The sequence below is a fragment of the Marmota marmota genome, unplaced genomic scaffold (genome assembly GCF_001458135.2).
Source record: "Marmota marmota marmota unplaced genomic scaffold, marMar, whole genome shotgun sequence".
NCBI classification, from domain to species: domain Eukaryota; kingdom Metazoa; phylum Chordata; class Mammalia; order Rodentia; family Sciuridae; genus Marmota; species Marmota marmota.
Window position 1 is genome coordinate 21,060,215 of NW_026000082.1, and position 21,534 is coordinate 21,081,748.

Sequence of the window (21,534 nt, forward strand, 5' to 3'; positions counted from 1 at the left end):
GAAGCTGGGGATGAATGGTGCTTGCTTGGGGCGGGGGGGGGTGTCCGTGAAAGGCATATTGGAACCCTGGCTCCTTCCTCTCTTTGCTTCCCTGCCACCAAGAGGTGAATAGCACTGCTTCACTATGCACTTCCCACTATGATGTTCTGCTTTGCTACAGGTCCAAAGCAACAGGGCCAGGAAATCATGGAGTGAAACCTCTTACACTGTGAACCAAAATAAATCTTTCCTCCTTCTAAGCTGATTTTCTCAGATATTTTGTCACAATGGCAGAAAATTGACTAATAGTGGACCATAGGAAGTAAGCAGAGAGACCTGAAGGCAGAGAGACCAGCTGGAACAGCAGTGATGAGGTAGGAGAAGAGAGCTGTTTGGACAGGGTGATAGTTTGAAGACAGGAAAAAGAGCTTGGAGCTGGAGATCTTGAATTTAAGGTAAGTCAAAAGGATTTGCTGGTGATTAAATTTCAGAGTCAAAGAAATGATGTTAAGGTTTCTGGCTCAAGCAACGGGAAGGAAGAAGTTGTCATTTTCTGGGGTAAGAAAAATTCTGTGGGACAGCAGTGTAAATCTGAAATTTAGTTCAGGCAATTGGAAAAACAGAGTCTGGAGTCTGGGGAAAGAGAACTGGGCTTGATACAAATCTGAGAGTCATCAGCATGCAGATGAGGCTAAATGAAATCATCAAAGTCATTGTTATGAGAAAAAGGTAACATAAAAAACACCTACTATGGCACTAGGCATGTAGTAGATGCTCGATAAATACTTCCCCTCTACAGCCATAAGAAACTTAGCAGGTTGTTTGGAACTAGTATATTCCCCTTCAGTTGTATTGTATTTTATTTTGTGACAGGGTCTCCCTATGTTACCTGGGCTGACTTGAACGTGTGATCCTCCTGAGTAGCTGGGATCACAGATGTGCGCCACTACACTCAGCTTCCTCCAGCTGTATTTTAGCCTGCCCCATGTTTATAGGCCTTTCACAACTGGCCTGGTTTTCACAGGGCTCTGGAGGTTAAAAGTTGATGGTCTGGGCTCTCATATCTTTGTGTCACAGCAAATTTCTTATGAAATTACACTGAACATTAAAGTCCCCATGTTCTTGCACACCTGGTAACTATAAAACACCACATTGTGGTGGAGACAGGACCTTCTCCAGAGACACAGCGACAACCCACACCCAGATGAAATAGATAAAAACTTCATTAATCAAATCTGCTCCCAGAAGGCTCCCAACCACTCAGGAACCAGGCACTGACTGCCAGGATCTGGTTCTGTCAAGGTGTCCAGATGGCCCCTCTAGCTTGGACTAATGGGCACATTCCTGGATCAGAGTGTCAAACTCTCCTGAAAAATGAAATATCCTTAGGGTTCTGTCTGGAATGCTCTGCCTCCAGATAGGGCCAGGGCTAACCCCATCACTTCCTTTGAGTCTTTGCTCAAATGTCACCTTCGCAGTGAGTCCTACTCTGACCACCCAACTTAAACTTGCAATCGCAACAGCACTGCCTTGTCTTGCTCTATTTTCTTCCACAGCACTTAATACTTTTTGTTTACTGAGTATCATGTTCACTGCTATATCCTCAGAGCACAGAATATTACCTGATGGTTGGGAATTACTCAAGAAATTTGCTGAATGAATGAGAAAGTGCTCACCCTGCTGTTGGGGCAGGAGGCTTTAGCTCTAAAACCTTCCCCAACTTTGACAGCAGACCCCTTGCAGAGTCTCCCAAGGGACCAGACTTGAATCCCTAAAGGTATCATCCTATCAGACTGTAGCTATATGCCCTAATAAGCCTGAGTGTCCAGCCCTAGGGGAAGACAGGGTCAACTCTTGGGCCACCTTGAGGCCAACAATGCCCACCACCTTACTAACCTTGCATCCTGGTTCTCCTTCCTCTTTTTTTTTTTTTTAAACACAATATCTTTATTTTATTTATTTATTCTTATGTGGTGCTGAGGATCAAACCCATGTGAGGCAAGTGCTTCACCACTGAGCTACAACCCCAGCCCTCATCTTGGTTATTCTTGTGCCCCCTCCCAACTATGTCTTTGTCAGTTTTCTCATTTCAAGTCACTATTCTCTGCTGCTTCTTAGCCCAATCTCCTACTTCTCTCTCTCACCCTCACTCTTTCTATGACGTTCCATGAAGTCCTGCTCCTTTCTATCTCCAGCTTCTTAGGTGAATGTTTCTTCCATTCTCTGCTTTCATAGCAACCTGGGTCTTCTCTGAACACACCATTTCTAAGCCCTCTGTGATATGGGCTTCTCCTTCATCTGAACCCCTTGTACCTTGTGATCACTGGCATCCTCTCTATACTCCACCTGTGCATCCAAACCACCAATATGCCATCTTATTAAAACAAAACAAAACAAAACAAAACAACAACAGGTTGATGATGTAGCTCAGTAGTAAAGTATTTGCCTGGCATGCTCAAGGCATGGGTCCCAGCCTCAGAACTTAAAAAAAAAAAAAAAATCTGCTTGTTGCTCATGCTACCCAGCAATATTACCCCTTTCCATCCCTTGCTGTTCTCATTTACTCCCCCAACATATTCACTAAGACTTTAGTTCACAAGAGTCCTATCCAATCAAGGGCTAAAAAGGCCATGCATATGACTTAGAATTTTCAAGCTAATCCCATTTCCAAAACATATAGTTGGTGCTCAAGAAATATTTGCTAAATGGATGAGTGAAGAAATAGAATATGGGATATGAAGTAGGAGGCAAAGTGAGTCCAGGTCCCACTTTTGGGCTATATCTTTCTCAGTGGAGCAGATAAAGATACAGAACAGGTTCAGTCTCACAGTCTCATTGGGGGCTATTATTCTTATCATCACTCTAAAGTGAGAAACTAAGACCTAGTGTTTAAATAATGCTCAAGTGTAGAAATAGTAAGAAGTGGAACTGGGCCTAAAATCCATGTCTGACTCTGCAACATGTATGTGTGTGTTTGTGTGTGTGTGTGTGTGTGTGTGTGTGCTGCTTCTCTCATGGCTGCCTCTCCATATATATATATATTTGTAACACATACATGTTTTTAACTATCAAAACAACAACTGCCTTCCTGAAGGCCAGATCTTACACTTAGAAGACATGCTTTTGCACATGAATAGTCTGAATAACTTTTGTAGATTCTGTCATGTAAATACAAGCAGCAGAGAATTCTCAAAGGAAACACAAACAAATCTATTTAAAAAATCTATTTATTCCAAAAATATAAAATGAAAAGAATATAATGTAGATGAGAAACATTTATTTTCATGACATTGGAATATCACAAGCAAAAAAGTTATTTTAAGAATATTTTAAATCACAGGGTTTCAAGAGAAGAAAACACCTAAGGTGTGGAAACGATTTCATGTACAGATGTAGCTATGCTACATTCTCAGTGAGAAGTGAGCCAATTACACCTTGTGGGTCAAAGGCAACCCACCACCTCTTTTTTGTATGACAATCTTCCAGGGGGGGAAAAATGAAAAGAAGTCTAATATTTTATGATATAAAGTTATATAAAATTAAGATTTCATATAAATAAAGTTGTATAGGGATATAGCCATACTCACTTGTCTACATATTGTCTATGGATACTTTCATGTTAAAATTGCCGAGCTGAGTAGCTGTAACAAACAGACAAGGAACCCCCAAATCCTATAATATTTATGATCCAGTCTTTACAGAGGAAGTTTGTCAACCCTTGTTGTAATCTTTTCTGATTTATCTTCCAGTTAACTAACTCTTTCTTCAGTTATGTCTAATCTACTATTAAACCCTCCTATTGAGTGTTTAATTTGGATCATCATATTTTCCAATTTTAGAAATTCATTACTTTTTAATCTAATACTTGACTTTTTGTGCACATAGGTCAATTATTAAATTTCTTGATAGTACATGTAATTGTTCTATACACTGTGGTAATTCCAATTTCAGAAATGTCTGTGGGTTCTCCTCTGTTGTCTGTTATTCTTCATGGTTCTCAACTAATAAAAGCTCATTTTCTTGTGAATTGAGTTTTATTGCTGCTCATTTCCTTGAAAAGTTATTTGTAAGGAATTCACATCTTTCTTCAAAGAGGGTTTGTATTTGTTTCTGCCAGGTGTTTAAAGGCACTGCCACGTCGCTAATGTCTTCAACAGTACTTATGGCGTTAAAGTTCCCTAGATCACTTGGATAATGGGAATCATGGCAATGAGTATCAAGGTTTTGCTTAATTAACTGTTACCTTAATTCACTCAGAGCTGTGGTTATTTTTCCCGTAAGCCTGCCTCAGGGATTCAGGTTTATTTCTAGTTCATCCTTACACTAAGTCCTTTGGAGTTACAGTTGATTATAGATAGGCTTTTATTTTATTTTATTTTTTGTGGTATTGGGGATTGAATCCAGGGGCGCTTAACCACTGAGTCACACATCTCCAGCCTGTTTTTATATTTTATTTAGAGACACAGTCTCGCTAAATTGTCTCTGTCTGCCAAGCCACTGGGATTACAGGTGTGTGCCACTGCATTCAGTCTTAAATTTAATCAGAGTTTTTGAATCAGAGTTTTGAAGAGGAGTGGAGAGTAAGACAGAGGCAATATTTTAAGAGAATGGCTAAAAATTTCCAGAAGATGTAAGTTCTTATACTCAAGAAGCTAAATACGTTCAGTGGATTAGACAAATCCATTGAATGAAGTGAAGGGAGGGGAGATAGGAATTGGAAAGACAGTAGAATGTGACATAACTTCCCTATGTACATGTATGAATACACCACAGTGAATCTTGGCATTGTGTACATCCACAACACTGGGATCCTAATTAGAATAAAAATATACTCCATATTTGTTTAAATATGTCAAAATAGTCTCTACTGTCATGTATAACTAAAAGGAAGAAATTTTAAAAGGAGCTAAATAAATCCTAATAAAATAAATAAAAAGAACTCCTTAAATCAATTTATTCACAGTTTATAGAATCCTTTCTTTTATTCTTCATAAAACTATAGAGAGTGTTATATACCTACATCTTTCATAAAGGAAACTTGGAATTCAGAAAGCTAAAATAAATCACCAAAGGTCACACAATACGAAGCAGCAGAGAAAGAATTCCAATCCAGTTCCTCTGAGAAGGACTGGAAGATCTCAGATCTAAACTTGGAAAGGGAAATCTAAACTTTGCTGAGGAATTGCCCCCCAAAAGCAGAACCCTTAACTTGGAAACTTCTCTTTGAAAGAGGATGGAAACCCTCTTTAGATATCTGTTTTCCTTTGAAGAAAGCACTGGACTGCAAAAGCCTTTTTACAGTAAGAGGAAGGAAAGTTCTAGCTTATACCTTAGATTGTGAGTTAAACAGGGCCAACCCAATTCCTTGGCCAAAAACTGGTTGACTCAGAAGATTCATGGAGGCAGCCTGATACACAACAGCCTGCTCTGTACCACTCCTCTGTCAGGACAGCACGTCAGGAGGAGAACACTCCTCCTTCGCTGCCGAAGACAGCTTAAATACTGGAGTTAGCATGTCCTCAATAACATGTCCTTTGTTCACCAATGTGATTCAACTTAGTAATTACTATCTCTTCCATTCTGGTGGCATTTCACTTGCTTATAAAAAGTGTTTTTTGTTTGTTGTTTGTTTGTTTTTTTGTTCGAGCACTAAATTAAGAATTTTTTTTTTTAAAGAGAGAGAGAGAGAGAGAGAGAGAGAGGGAGAGAGAGAATTTTATTTATTTTTTAGTTTTTCGGCGGACACAACATCTTTGTATGTGGTGCTGAGGATCGAACCCGGGCCGCACGCATGCCAGGCGAGCGCGCTACCACTTGAGCCACATTCCCAGTCCTAAATTAAAAATTTTCTAACAGTGAAGTGGTGCTTTCTAACACAATCAAGTTCCACTCCCCAGATGTTAGTATGTGGCTAATCTCCACCAGCCTGGCAGAAAGAGCAAACCATTCTTCCCCTCTGGCTGCCTCTCTCCATGACGTAGAAGCTGGGAGGCTTACAATGCCTGAACTCATAGCACAAGGCACCAAAGCCAAGAAAACAGATTCCGGGAAAACGAACCAGATGCCAGACAATTCAGTGGGAAAGCCAAACAGGCCCCGGTTTGATAACTTCTGTAAGTTATCTTCACAATCTGAAGCAGCTATGGATAAGGCCTTATGTAAAGAGGAAAGGACCCACAACTCTGGTCTTCCATGATATCTGGTCTTCTATGATACCTGTCTCAGGATAGGAGACACAGGTGTACAAAAGCAACAACAAAAGGAGTTCCGGGAGGTGGTAAGGTAGTTTTTCCAAGCATTTTTTTTTTTTAACCTTTGTATTATTTATTTATTTTTATATGGTGCTGAGGATCAAACCTAGGGCCTCGCATGTGCTAGGCGAGCACTCTGCCACTGAGCCACAACCCCAGCCCCTTTACAAGCATTTTTTATCAACCATGTGAGTGGTCTACAAGAGCATGAATGCACAGAGTGGAAAGAGATGCAACTCCAGGCATGGAGGTCAAATGGGGAAGTACACAGTCAGTCACCCACCCACCCATCCAAGAAATCAGTGTTTACTGAGCACCTAACAATTATATACCTGTGCAGTCTAAGAACTAGAGAGACCAAGCAGGCCAGGAAAGGGAAGAATTCTGGAAGGATTAGATATCCTGTACCAAACTCCACCCCGCCACACTGTAAATTCATCAGTTCAATTAAATCCTTTCAGCAACTCTACAAAGCATGCATTTGTTGTCTTTATCTTATAGATGAAATTGAGGATCAAAGTGGTTAAGTAGCTAACCAGGAAGCACAAAGAGAATACATGGCAATCTGGGATGTGAACCAAGGTTTGTCTGGCTCTGAGCCTGTGTCCTTAATAAATTAATAACCATTACACAGTTAATTATAGTACAGCAACGTAATTGTAACAGAGAGAGAAAATTCAGTGAAAGCATAGAGGAAGAGGCAATTAATTTTGTGAAGGGAGGAAGTGATCTTTGAGCTTTCCAAGTGGACGAGCAAGGAAAGTGAATTTCAGGCACAGGTAAGACAAAAAGCTGCTACAAAGGCCAAGGAAAAAAGGAAGAGAGTTGACTTGTGGCAGGAGTGACAGGAGTTGGAGCTGGAGGGGAAGCCAGGATTGAACAGAGAAGGCGCTGCAGCCAGGAGGTAAGGCTTCTTTGACTGTAACTCAACTGCCCTCCACTCTGTATAGGAGCCTCCTGTCCAGGGGCCTACATGTCCTGGCAGTGGCCCCCTTCTGTAATGAGCTGCCTATGCCAGTCACAACTAAGGCCTTATGTTTGCACCCACAATCCCATCCTGTCCAGGCCCCTGCAGAGTGTAATGTGCTCAGAGATTTTACTGACAACCTGGAGACAGAGGCCTCAGGGAATTCCCCTACAACCACAGGGGTGAGAGAGGTGACCATAAGGTTAGCCTTCACAGACTACCAGAACCAAGGCATTTCCTCATTCTACTTACAGTTTAGAGTCCAACTTCAGGAGGAAGCCCAACCGATCATACTCTGAAAAAGAAAAGCAGAAATGTCACTGAAGTCAAGCTACTGCCAACACCAACAGGTTGCATTCCCTAGAATTAGACCATGGAGACAAACACCCCTTGGAAAAGTATATGATTCAACTGCTTCAAAGAACAACCAAATTCATAAGCTACAACTAAATGTAAGTCACAAAACATCTGCTGAGCACCTATTTTGTGAAGAGCCAGGTTCAATGCCATGGATCTCCTAAGTCTTCTAGGCTGACCAGTCCTAACGCTGACACAGAATCACCTTCCTGCATAAATATGGTATTTGAAACTGAAATTTAGTGAACCACAAAATTGGAACCTAGAGAAGAGGGTTGGAAGGAATTTCTGTTTCCTTTAAGGTGGAGGCACAATGACTGGTGTACTGAGGCAGGATAACTATGAAGATGTGGCAGCCATGGGGTCCTCAAATCATGGCAGCAATTTTCTCTGTGGTCATCAAAGGGAACTGAAGAGATGTGATAGACAGGAAATTCAAAATAAAAATTAAAAACAAATTGGTAAGATGTTTACAGCAGCAGTAGAGTGCTCGCCTAGGATGCACAAGGCACTGGGTTCTATCCTCAGCACCACATAAAAATAAAGATATTGTATATACCTAAAACTAAAAATAAATATTTTTTAAAAAAAGATGCTTATAACAGATGATAACTCAACTTTTTAACATTTTTGCCTCATTTTAAGGTGAGGTTGAAACAGTTGTATAAAACTGTATGGACAAGTTTTTAAAAAGTATTCTGAGGGCTGGGGATGTGGCTCAAGCGGTAGCATGCTCGCCTGGCATGCGTGCGGCCCGGGTTCGATCCTCAGCACCACATACAAAGATGTTGTGTCCGCCAATAACTAAAAAATAAATATTAAAATTCTTAAAAAAAAAAAAAAAGTATTCTGAGGGCCTAAGGGGAAATTAGCATATGGAAAATAATAAAATGCAGCTGGGGGAAGGAGAACACCAAAAGTGAATGTCTTCAGGCCTGGTGTGTTTGCTGCAGGATCAGAGATCTCTCCCCAAGTTTTCCATAGCTACAACTAAGTGCAAAGTATTGGTTTCCTGGGTCACAGCATCCACAAAATAAGCCAGGGAAATCACTATTTCTAGTACCAAATTCCCTGTGTCCTCAAAAATGTTTGTATAAGAAAAATGTTGGGAAGTGTCTTGGAATTGTTTCTTCTACCTTGGCTCATGGATTTTTAAAAGGTGGTTTATTAATGCAGTTCTCAGCTGACCTGGCTTACTCTGAAGATAATTAGGATGGAAAAGGCCACACAGCAAGGCTTTCAAGGGACTCAGCCTTCAGTAATCAATGAAGGGCCAAGAGAGGGAAGTTACACTGCCAAGTACCACAGGGGTCATTCTGCAAGGCTGGTGAAGGGCAGTCCCAGACTTCACAATTAGCTAGGCTGTGGAGGAAGAGGACATCCTCTTCTTACCCTTGAAAACCAACTAGGACACAGAACTCAATGGAAAGCCTGCCGCCCAGGAGAACTCCCCTTGATGAGTGAAGCTTTCCTCAAAATAATTCCAGTGCTTTGATTCAGACAGAGAGATCAGACTTTCCTTAACATACCAAGAAATTTGAAAAACTGGTAGAAAAACTCAAAAAACCTTCAATTAAGACAAACTAAAAAATAGTTTGTAAATAGTTTCAAAGTTTAATACTCTTTCAACATCCATATCTTCTCCTTTGATGAAAAGGAAACATCAACTTGCCAAATACATGTCACTAGTCCCCAGGTGGTAACAACGTGGGGAAGCCATCATGCTGCTGCTCCTCAGACCTGCCTGAGCAAGACCCTTGATACACAGTGGCCCCAGCCTCAGCAGATTCCTCACCAAGAAGCTGGAGAATGCCTTCCCCCTTGAGCAAACTCCCATCAGAGGATCAAGCAGGAGCACACCCAACACAAGGGAAATGGAAGAATGTGAAACCCTCTGCAGCCATTCACACCACTGGCTGCTGTTGTCTTAAACAATTCTGTTGAACTGTCAATTAATTGTCCCCTTCACATAATTACATCTGTGGTTTATTTTCTAATGGCATTTAGAGCTTTTCTCTTGAGCTTTCTCTTCCTTACTGATTGCACACTGAACAAATAAAATCACTGTATTTCTATGGAAATTTTGTTCCTTCTATAGCTCTCTAGGTCTCTCTCTCCATTTCTCTTTTCTTAAGAGACATAAGTACCAGAAATATTCCATTTTTTTTAATTAAAAAAAAAAAGGCAGCTTTTTTAAATGGCCACTTTTTTTCTTGGCTGTATGTCAGACCCCAGGCCACGGGACCCGAGCTGTTGTCCTGTGAAGGGCACCCTCTACCAGCTCAGCTAACTTGCCAGGCAACACCACAGGCCCAGCATTACCACAGCTTCTGAATTTTTTTTAAACCAAGAATTTGGACTTTTTTCAAGGTAAAATGTCTCAATCTATATATACTGGCAGTAGATTCAAGAAAAAAAAAATCTAAAGATTATGTAGATCCACCAAAATGCGACTCTGGGCAGAATTCTGCCAGCAGGCTGTTTGCACATAAGGCGTCCTAGACTGATATTACACGAAGGCTCTGGCTGCACACAGTGGCGCTCAATAAATATCTGTGGACTGTTCTTACCAGGATTACTTGGTCACAATAGTCAAAATATCTACCAAATTAGTATGAAAACAAAGTTTCTGTCAAGCTTCTAAGGTGATAAATTTCAGATACCAAAGTGAGATGCAAAATTCCAAAGAAAATATCTGAAATTTGTTACATAATTCTAAAGGCCCTCCCAGCATCAGTGTAACAGTAACCAGTTGTTAGAGATAAGAGGATTTGACAAGTTTCCTTGGGCAGAGTGGTGTTATATGCGCCTCATCCCCCTCAAAGGGCAGAATACCTGGTTAACCTTGTCCCTCACTCCAGCCTGGTAAGGGAGCTTAACATGTGGCTCTTAAGGTATGGGCCGGCCTTCTGCCTGACAAGTCTAAGGGCAGAGATGGGCTGCCTGGCTGCAGGAGAGAGCAGCATTTGGGACTGGGCCACACTCCCAGAATCTGCTGTGGAAAGGGATGCAGGAATAAGCTAGGGTAAGGTCATTTTAGGTCCTTCCCCAAACATCTGCTGACAGGGTTGACAAATGCTTAGCTACCAGAAGTAGGCAGACAATTAGATTCCCAGAAGCCACAGGGGTGATAGGCAAGGCTGAGGTGAAGTCCCCAAAATAAATAGGAGTCACCAAAACACTTAGGAGAGCACCCCACAAGAGTCAGGTTTAAACAGTCTCCGGGCCCAAGAGTACAAACACTATCCGAGGTTTTTCTGCTCATGTTCTCTCTCTCCTTTCCACAGTAATTCCAGAAAGAGCAGCCAGCAACTGGTGGGGAGCTGAAGGAGTAAGACGTGCATGCCTGCCTTCCCAGAGTCAGGCACATACGGGTATGAGCCAGAATTGGGGGAGAGGAATCAAGTGCAGCTCCGAAAGGATTGAAAGCTGTGATTATTGCTACTACATGAGATCGAATGCTGTCTTTCTGGAATTGGTGATTCAGAGTGAACATGAGATTTTTATGATCTGAGAGGCATTAAGAACTTCAGTGGACTTCCCATGCTGAAAACATTTTAAGGGGACAGAGCAACTCAAAGGTCATTTCTGTAATTATTGCCCCCATGTTTCCTCCATGTAAAACATACTGGTTGCACTAACTTAGGCCAAAGGGGTGATTTACATGACTTTTGTGTAGTACTGGGGATTGATCCCAGGGCCTTGGGAGGCTAGGCAAGCACTCTACCAGAGCTACATCCCCAGCCCAACAGGGTGATATAATGATTCACATAACTAAACTGTGGTGAGGGCGGGAGCGCAGAGAGCATCAGAGACAAGTGACAGTCACTGGAAGGCCATCAGACCCCCTCTGCTGGCTATACTCTCCCCAACAAGCTTTCTTCATATCTTTCGCAATATGGCTGCCAGCAATTGGTAGGTGCATGACTTCAGCTCCATCACAGAAAAGGGACAGCCGCTCAGTTTCTGATGGCAAAACTCCTGGGGAGGAGTGAGGGATGACCTAGCTACAGCATCTCTTAACTCCTATTCTAGTCACAGACATTCTGAAGGAGTTGAGGCTTGTGAAAAATGACAAGTCCCCCATGACATCCACTGTTAGAAGGAGCATTTTTACCAGAAGGAATGGGCCGTCTTGACCAAATAAAAGGCCCATTGTGAATGGTAGAAACAATCTTTGGAAAAGTTAGATATACTGGCCTTACTTCTCCCCTTGCTCCTGGGGTGGGGGGGTGGGCAATTCCTCTTCCCTGACAACGTCCTTAAGTCATCCTACTGCCCCCTGGACTTGCTGCTCAGACCCAAGCTTACCACCACTTCTGCCTGAACTGAGGTCTGTCTGTCCTGGAGGCTCTGCTTTGACTGAGGCTCTCCAGGGAAGGCTGCCTCTGCTCTCATTTATCCCATGATGTCCCTGCTGGGGTTTCCCTCTCACTTCTTTTTTGTGTGGGGGGTTGTTGGGTTTCTTGGATCTGTGGATTTTAATGAAATTTGAAGAAATTCTGGCTATTACTTTTTTCAAATATGTTTTTGCGCTCCCTTCTCTTTTCAGGGCTCAATTACACTTGTATCAGGCTGCTTGAAATCCCCCAGCTCATGGACAGAGAGATCAGACTTGTTTTCCCCTCTGCTTCATTTTGGATAACTGCTTGGACACATCTTTTTTTTTTTTTTTTTTTTAATAGAGAGAATGAAGGAGGGCCCAGTCATGAACCTCATCAACTTCATTTCCCCCCCCCCTTTTTTTTTAGAGAGAGAGAGAGAGAGAATTTTAATTTTTTTTATTTTTTAGTTTTTGGCGGACACAACATCTTTGTTTGTATGTGGTGCTGAGGATCGAACCCGGACCACACGCATGCCAGGTGAGCGCGCTACCACTTGAGCCACATCCCCAGCCCCTGCTTGGACACATCTTATTCACTCTTCTTTTATTCTAGCATGTCTAATTTGCTGATGTTACATCCAGTATATTTTTCATCTCAGACATTATACTTTTCATCTCTAGGAGTTCTCTTATATCTTCTATGCCTTTCCTTAACATTCCCATGCTTTCCTCTACCTTTGCAAACATGTGGAATGTGTTGTAATGTCCCTTGTCTACTAATGCCAGCACTTGTGTCATCTCTAAGCCTCTATCTACCGATAGAATTGCCTGGTATTTGACTGACTGCCAGTCATATGAATTTTACTTTGTTGAGGGTAGGGTATTTGGTCATTTCTTAACTAGTTATTTTGAGGTACAATTAAATGACTTAGAAACAGTTTGTTCCTTTTGAGGTTTACTTTTAAGCTTGTATGGATAGAACCAAAGGCAAGACAGACTTTAGGGCTAACTTTACAAAGTTACTAATTGTGCCCCACTATTAAGGCCATACCCTTCTCAGTACCCTATATAATACCCTGTGTTTTATGAAGTTTTCCCACTATTCCCAAAGATTATATGCCTTTCTAGTTGTTTTCCCAACTTCTGGTAGTTTTTGCATTCACATGCACTCATCAGCAAGAAATCCAAGGGGACCCCTGACACATCCCCAGAGTTCTCACTGTGTGTGGCTCTCCCCTCAAAGTAATCTACCTGTGAATTCTAGCTTTTTTGATCTCCTCAAGGTCTCAAGTTTTTCCTCAACTTAGGAAGAGTCTTGGGTTCTATTTGGGTTCTCCTTCCCTGAGTGGTGGTTTCCAACTATCTCCAGATGGTTAGCTTGGACAATTACAAGGTAGACCGCACTGCTTTTCCTCCTTTCAAAAATCAGTATCCTGTGCTACCTATTCTTTAAGGTCTGAACAACTTTTTTCCACAAATTTTGTCTGTTTGGTTTTTTTTTTTTTTTCAGTTGTTTCGCCATCTTTCTTCACTTTTTCCTTGTTTAGTCTAGACTCCAACTTGCTCCATATGCAGCTTAGCCTGCCCAATTACCTTTCCACTGCACCCAAACCAAAGCTCTTGTAAGCTCCCGACTTGTCTACACAGCTACCTCCTAGACATTTCCACTTTGATGTCATAGGGACGCTGAAAATTCTAGATGTCATATGGTTCACCACTGTCCTCACAGCTAATTCTCATCTGCACATTCCCAAAACCTGGTCCTCTACCAGTACTTCATGAAAGGCACCCCTATTCCCCCAATTCCCAGGCTTGAAACTCAAGAGGATCCATCAATTCCTGATTCTCTCTTATTTCATTTAATTAATTACCTTGTCCTTTTAATAATTCCTTCTCCTAACAGGATCTCAAATCCACTTTTCTCCATTTCTATGAACCTTGACTAAGCCAGCTTCATTATCCTAACAACCTCCTATCAGGTTTCCCTGTCTCCTGTCTTGTCTCTTTCTAGTAGGTTCTCTGTGCTGTAACTGAAGCTATCTTTCTATAAGATAAATATGATTATGTCACAAACCTGCTTAAGGCCTTTCAAAGGCCTTAAAATTATTGAAATTATTCTCAAAACAAATCCAAATCTCTTTGTTTACAAAGTCCTTCGTGATCTGGCCCTATAGCAACCATTCCAATTCCAGGCGTTTTTTTTTTTTTAATTAATTTGTTCTTTTTAGAACAAGGTACATGGTAGTAGAGTGTATTTTGACATATTATACATACATGGAGTATAACTTATTCTATTAGGAACCCATTCTTATGGAGTTTCACAGGTGGTATATTTATACATGAACAAAAGTTTTGATTCCCTGCATTGCCCCTACCTTGGCCCACCCACCCTGACTCAACTATTTTATGTTCTGAAGAATCTCCAAGTCTTTGGATATGCTTTCCTCCTCATTTTAAGTATTTTCCCTGCCCCTTCCACTGGTTATTGCCTACCCATTGTTCCTAAGTGGCTTGCAGTCACCTCTAACTCAACACACTACAAGTCAGACTGACAGTACCTTCCCCAAGTCCTGTGGTTTTTTTTTTTCTGGTAATGGCATCACCATCCAGTCCTCTCCACAGCCCTCATTTCTAAGTATAGACCCTCCTCCTTGCACCATGGTCGCTGTTTTTGCTGCGTCTTCACAGCTGCTTAGACCACGCAGCAGCCTCTTCATCTGCCTTCTCAGCCTCATCTTCTGCCACTCCTTTCTGGTCAGGCTTTATGCCTCAGTTATTGCAGATGCTTCCTCTATTCTGTCCTCAGTCATCCCGCTGACTTGGTAAACAGAATCAAATCGCCAAGATGCAGCCATCACCATGGCTTCCCCCCCCCCCGCCCCACAGCCCAGCACTGGGGCTTGAACTCAGCTGAGCTAACTCCTCCTGCCTCAGTCTTCCAAGTAGCTGGATTATAGACGTGTACCACCAAACCCAGGCCAAAGCTCAATTTAACAGATATTCTTGTTGCACAACAAGAAACTTTGTGACGTGACTTTTACCTACCTTTCCAGTTCTATCTTGCACTATTCTCTCCTCTGTGCTGCACTCTGGCCATGTTGGCTGTCTTTCAATTCCTTCAATAATCCATGAGTTGCTCTTATAAGCAGTGCCTTATGCCTGAAATGAGCCCTTGCCTCTGCTCATTCTTACTCTAGTTCAATGTCTCATTTAGCAGAGCACTTCCTGCCCTTCTAGTCTAGAATATGCCCCTTTCTATATGCTCCTTTGACACTGTACCTTTCCCCTCCTTGTTTGTAACTATACGTGTCAGATATGTGCCTCTCTTTTGCTAGTTGAGAAGCTCCACAAAGGTTTTCTGCATCCCCCAACACTATGCTTGGCATGCTAAGTGAATATGGAATGAATGCTACCTTCTCTGATCTAATCTGTTAGCCTACATGCCACTTGGCTGTGCTCTCCACCAAACTTAAAGAGCTTACTGCTTTTATACCATTCTTTGCTCATGAGCCTAGAGTACATGTCTTTTGGTTCTGTCCTCCTTTAGAAATAGGTCCCTAAGTTTCTTTTGGGGCAGTGCTTTTCTCCCATTATACACAAGTAGCAGGACTGTAAATAGAATTTGGAATTTGTGTCTAAACTGTAGGCACCTTACAAAAGCTATATTGGTTGGACTCTTTCTTCCTTAAACCAAGTGACATCAGAAAGAAAAACAGTGTGCTGAAGAGATGGACCACTTGTTCCTAGAACCTAGATCCCTGGGGCTGGCCTCTTGTCCCTTCTGAGGGCCAGGTATTTGACCTTTTTTTGTGGGGGAGGAGGGTACTGGGGATTGGACCCAAGGGTATTTTACCATATACCTATATCCTCAGTCCCCCCCCCCCTTTTTTGATATAGGGTTTCACTAAGTTGCCAAAAGCTGCTCTTGAACTTGTGATCCTCCTATCTCAGCCTGCCAAGCTGCTGGGATTATAGGTGTGTGCCACCTTGCCTTGATTCTGTTGGTACCCAGATCCTTCTGGTATACTCTCTTCTATTTATTTATTTTTTGTAGCACTGCTAGGCAAATGCTCTACCTCTTAGTTATACCAAGCCATTTTTAAATTTTATTTTGAGACAGGGTCTCACTGACTTGCCCAGGCTTGCTTCAAATTTGTGGTCCTCCTATCTCAGCTTCCCAACTCTCTAAAAAGAGAGATAGCTCCTAACGTACATGCATTTGAGTCCTCCTGGGGGCAGGCCTCTGTATCTTTAGCATCTGATACAGGATCTGGTACACAGTTGGTGCTACATAAATCTGTTGACTGAATGTAGTGACCAAATGACCAGGGGAGCCTAAGGAGTAGCTCTGAGACCTGGATTCTTGTCTTCCTCCATCCCTCACAGTGAGGTGGCAACACCAGTGGTGGCAGCGATGGCGGTGGCAGTAGCTGCCTCTCTGGATCACCAGCCTATCTTTCACAGCCGTGCTTCCCTTGCACTAGCTGTTCTGTTCCTGGCTCCGGGCTCCCAACCCATCAAGCTGATCACTTCACAGTCACCTGCCCAGATAGTCTTTCCTGACTCTTCCTAGGTACAATTCTCTCCTGCCCTGTTTATTTAACTTTTCTTGCACCCTCTATTTCAGTTTCTAACTTTTGCTCTAGGACTTCCTTCTGAGAGGTAGTTCCCTCCCATCATTTGCCTGATATTTAACCTTTCCTGAGCCTCCTCGGTCTCCAATGAGTGCCCATCTCTATCCCAATCAAGGACCCCACCTGCTAAGGCTCTGCCCTTCGCTCCACAGAGCTCTCACACTAGCAAGAAAGTTTAATGTAATCTTCAGGAGATGTAAATTTGAAAAGAAAACAACCAAGCATAACACTGTAGGCACACAGGGGCACAGCCTCCTTACTGCTGGGACTGGGCACGGCTCCAGATCCCAAAGCATCCTACTTTACACAAACTAGTCTAGAACTGCATGTGAAGCTAATTTGAGTGTACCAACACTTTCAGAATAGTTCACCTCAGGGTAGCTGGCAGGAAGGTCTGGGGCTCACCAGCGGTGCACTGATCCCAAGTCTATGAAGAAGAGAAGACCCTGGGACTCCTGAGTTAGCCAGGCACAATAAGCACTGACATTCACATGCAGCTCTCCTTAAGACTCTCCTCTCAGATAACAAAGCAAGCCAGCAGCTGCACAGTGAGGGAAAAATGTTTAGTCTGGTGGTTTAGGCTTCCTTTCTCGCTTCCAGCAGGCCTGAAAACCCAGGATTACAAAAATCACCAACCAATGAGTACACATATGTGTGTGCTGCCTGGCTCCAGGTGGGAAGTAGCATGGGTGACGCGAATCTGCACTCCTCTCCTCCACACCTGCACCAGGGTCAGAGCTGTGAATGTACAAAGTGCTTTTTCAGCTGCTTAAAGTCTTTGAAATTAACTGTTAACCTTTCTTATTGCTCCTACAAAGGGACTCAGTCTTTTTAGTCACAATAAAAGTTTTATATAAATTACTAGGAAAAAAACTAAAGAAGTCATACAAACACCTGGAAGATTCAGACACTGGATATAAACAAAAGAAGGCCATGCGCCCAAGTGTGCAAGCACCTAATAATGAAACTTTTCTTATTCAAAACAGAATTAACAGAATTGTAAGAACAAATATAGACTAGGTCTCCTGTCTTCATAACAGAAACAACACATTACTGAAACAACAGTGAGAATTCAGGAGATTTGAATGAAGCAATTACTAAATTTGAACTGATGTGCACAGGGGCTTTTATCCAACAGATGGAGAAGGCACTCTTTTCAAAGTATATAGGGAACATTTCTGAAACGGATTACCTCTGAGGTCATAACACAGGGCCAGCCTTGTCTAATTAAAGGTTGGTTACTGGAAGCTATCAAGTGGAACCGTGTACTCCAAAATTCTATTTTTTACTTGAACACTCATATTTAATCACTGGCAAAAAAAAAAAAAAGTCAGTTACTTTTCTTGAAGTGGGAAATACTTGAAGGGAAATGAGCATATCTGTCAAACTCCAAAGTCTCAAAAGTCGTAGTTTCTTTGTCAGTTTTCCTTCAAGTAAAACTGATATTCCAATAAAAATGCAGCCAGTTTAGCTGGCAACAGTATCACACAAAGCTGTTCTCCAGACAGTCACTGTACCTGCTGTACAGCAAAGGTGGCACACACTCTTCCCATTTCAGTACACAGAGTATTTTAAAAATGTATTCTTGGGGAATAAATCTAATAAACCTAATAATTGCTAGGGTGGCAATGTATCTCAGAACACTTACCTCTTACCTAGCATGAACAAGGTCCTGAGTTTGATCCTAAGCACCACAAAAGTAACAGCAACAACAATAATAATTGCTACAGGTTTATCAAGACCTGGTTTTTTTATTTTTTTAACTGTGTGTGGTCATGAAGAATGCAACAATGGCCACCCACACAGATTTGGACTGCTAGCTTTTTCATGAAAAACACAAGTTCTACCCATCCTTGCTTTTGAATAATAAGTAGAAAAAAGGCAAGGGAAATTCTGTAGTAGTGTGTAATAGGTGTGACCTAAAAACCAAACAAACAAACAAAAATCTGAAATGGTTCTTGGGATCCCACGGATCATACATTACAAATAATGGTTCTAAATTGTTTTTTAATTTAAAATTTTTAAAAGTTCAAGTTTCATTTTTCATGTCTATAAATGTTTCAGGAAGACACGACATCCCACATCCCATTTCAAGATGAGGCTGGTCCTCGCTGTGGTTGGAGTATTGCCTCCAGCACAGAATACTTGTGGCATTCCTACACAAAGGCAGTGAAACCGTGGCAGGAGCAGGAGAGAGGTCATTTGCTCCTCTTCCATGAACTGATCTACAACCTATCCTCATCTCATGAGACACCAAAACTTCCTGCTCTTAGCGGGGCCATCACCTCCATCAGGGAATTTAATGAGGGAAGCCCCAGTAAAGCAGATCTGATGGGATGCCTGCCCTCTGCCTACCAGAAGCAGCAAGCATGTGACACCCAGTTCCACAGCCACTGAATGGAGTCCCAGAGCACATGCAGTTGCCGGAAGAGCATGTGTTCCTAGTGCTCATAGAGCAGTGTTGTTCAAGAGGCCATGGAGCAGGGACAGGCCAAGTAAGGACTCCCAGGGATGGGGGATGCTGTAGGTAGAGGCCAAAACACCTGTCCCCACATAAACCTAATCTCTCTGTATATCTGCAGCCAATATAGCCTTTTATAGCCTCCAAGTTGGCTGTGGGGTGATTACTCCAAGAATTCATGTACATTTTGCAATAGAATTTCACATTATTTTGAAATACTTGGCACACAAAAAAAATGAAACTGGATTTGAAAGCCATTTATTCTACCACAGGAAATTTCAACATTACAATTTTGATGAAAGAAAAGAGCTATTGGATACTTTAAATATAATTCCAACTGTTATAAACTTCTGAATGAGTGTAAAAATTGTTTTGTTTTTTATGTTGCTTGTGTGGACAAAATCTCTTTTTGATGAAGACAATAAAGTATTTATTTTTTTTAAGAGAACACCATTAAAAAACATTAGTAGGAGTTAAGATTTCCCAGGAATAAAACCTGATGTAAAAATTTATGAACACTGAGATAGTCTCAAGTTTTCAATTTAAAACTTGAAAATATTTATTTTTATGTCTTATAGCAATTCAATATTTAATATGCAGTCATAATAACATTTTCTTAAACTTTTTTTTGGCGGGGGGGGGGGGGGGCAGTGTTGGTGATCAAACCCAGAGCTTCGCATGTGCTAGGCAACTTCTCTACCATTGAGCTATATCCCCAGCCCTAAATGAGGATGTCTGGTCAGCAACAGACTACCCATAAGTTGGTGGTTCCAGAAGATTACATCACCTAGTGACATCACAGCTATCTCAGTCTGTGTAAGAACACTCAATTATGTTCACACGCAACAAAATCACCTCTGGACACATTTCTCAGAATTATCCTTGACATTTAAACTATGCATGACTATATTCCTTAATACTTTGTGATTAATTTTGCTCATAATTCTACTGTATTAAAAATTGTGTTTCCCAATGCACTAATCCCCTCCTATTTATCTTAGAATTGCACAGAGATGTTGCCACTTTCTACCTACATTCTGACATGTAAACAGATGGGAAAAACATGCTGTGCAGTGAGATCTTGTTCTATACAGGACAAAAGGAGACCTCTTGAAATGTCCCTAAGCCAGGAACCCCACTATATAGCCTCACCTTTAGACTACTGAGCCCCAGAATGGAATTTCGGGTAACAGCTGTACAGTATGAACCCTACATGCTACTGCCATTCCAAGTCTTGAGAGAGCCACTTTCTTTTTCCATTCTATAGAATCATTAGAATTTCTCATCAGCTGTCTCAAAGCAGATATTTATTAAGTAACTTCTACTGATGACAACACAGAATATTTCCCAGGAAGACCAGATGAAGGAGAATTATTTAGGTTTATAAAGTTTAGTATTTTGTGGGATTAAAATAGGGACTTGGTTCTACCACAATGTTTCATATTATAATTCATTAAATCCACAAAGGCAGGATGGTCCATCAGGCCAGAAAATTCCACTCACCCACAAGAAGCAGCTCTGCTACCTGATCTTTAAAGTGGTCTTTGGTTCCCATCTCTGGGTTACAATGAGTTGTTAAGTACAAAGGGCACAGGGGTAAATGGATGAGGACCTATCCTAAGGAAAACAGGTCTCTCGTTTCTGAAGAAATGCCACTGTTCAGACTCCAATAAGAGTCATAGGCTATATTAAACCTAAGTACTACATGCCATGGCTTGGGTGGAGGAGGAAGTTGGCAAGAGTTCCAATGGACTGTCAGACATGCTGTCTGAAGAGAAGGACTGAGGGGAACTACTATTTATTGAGCAACTATTGTGTATTCCTGAGGCTCTCAGTACTGTTATCTACATTCTCAATTTAACCTTTATTGCCCCAGGAAGCAGGTATTGTCTCTATTTTCCAAATGAGGCTTATAGAAGGGCAGGAACAGGTTCAAGATCCCAACCATTAAGTGGGCTAGTTGGGAGGCTGATGAGATAGCTCAGGTGTGACTCTAAAGTCTCTTCTTTATGCCACATTGCTCTTAGAGGAAACAAGAAAAGCAGACCCTCATCTTACAAGATCTGCCATAAGAGCAATTATATCCTATTCCCTCTTACCCTGTGCCCCAGGAGTGATGTCAAAAGGCCCTAGCAATGCCACATATGAATCATGGGAGTCAGCAGGGACCTGGGGGGGGGGGGGGGCTGGCCAAAGTGCACAAGGCTCCCACATCATCTCAAGTCAGAGAAATAAACCACAACATGGGACCAATTAATCAAAGACAAACTAAAATAGGAAAAGCCGTTTTACAAAACAAACACAGAAAACCCCACTGACCTAGACTAAATTAACTGACCCAGTACAATAACTTAGAAGTTCACAAACTAAAATCCAGTCCCAAATGGGTTATGTGTTGTATGGGGGAGGGGAGAGACCTATCAAGAAGCTTCTGATACGACAGAACCCACTGTAGCCGTGAGTCCTCCACAGCTGTGCTCTGTGGCCCAACGTGGCTATACCAGGGGCCAATGGAGAGTGAAACCTCATTGGTCCCAAGTATGAGGACCATAGGTTACAGA

General features: G+C 41.9%; 1 protein-coding gene across 8 annotated transcripts in view; it reads right to left on the reverse strand.

Annotated features, from left to right (window-relative positions):
* The window catches only part of St3gal3 (ST3 beta-galactoside alpha-2,3-sialyltransferase 3), a 167,006-nt gene that overhangs the window by 86,113 nt on the left and 59,359 nt on the right, over nucleotides 1-21,534 (reverse strand). For 7 of the 8 annotated variants that reach the window (XM_048815548.1, XM_048815550.1, XM_015485126.2 and 4 more), the window contains one exon: nucleotides 7,450-7,492. In XM_048815548.1, the coding sequence (XP_048671505.1) occupies nucleotides 7,450-7,492 (43 nt within the window). Of the gene's footprint in view, nucleotides 1-7,449; nucleotides 7,493-16,359; nucleotides 16,363-18,054; nucleotides 18,061-21,534 lie in introns of those variants that run through there. The other variant, XM_048815549.1, reaches the window with a different exon arrangement.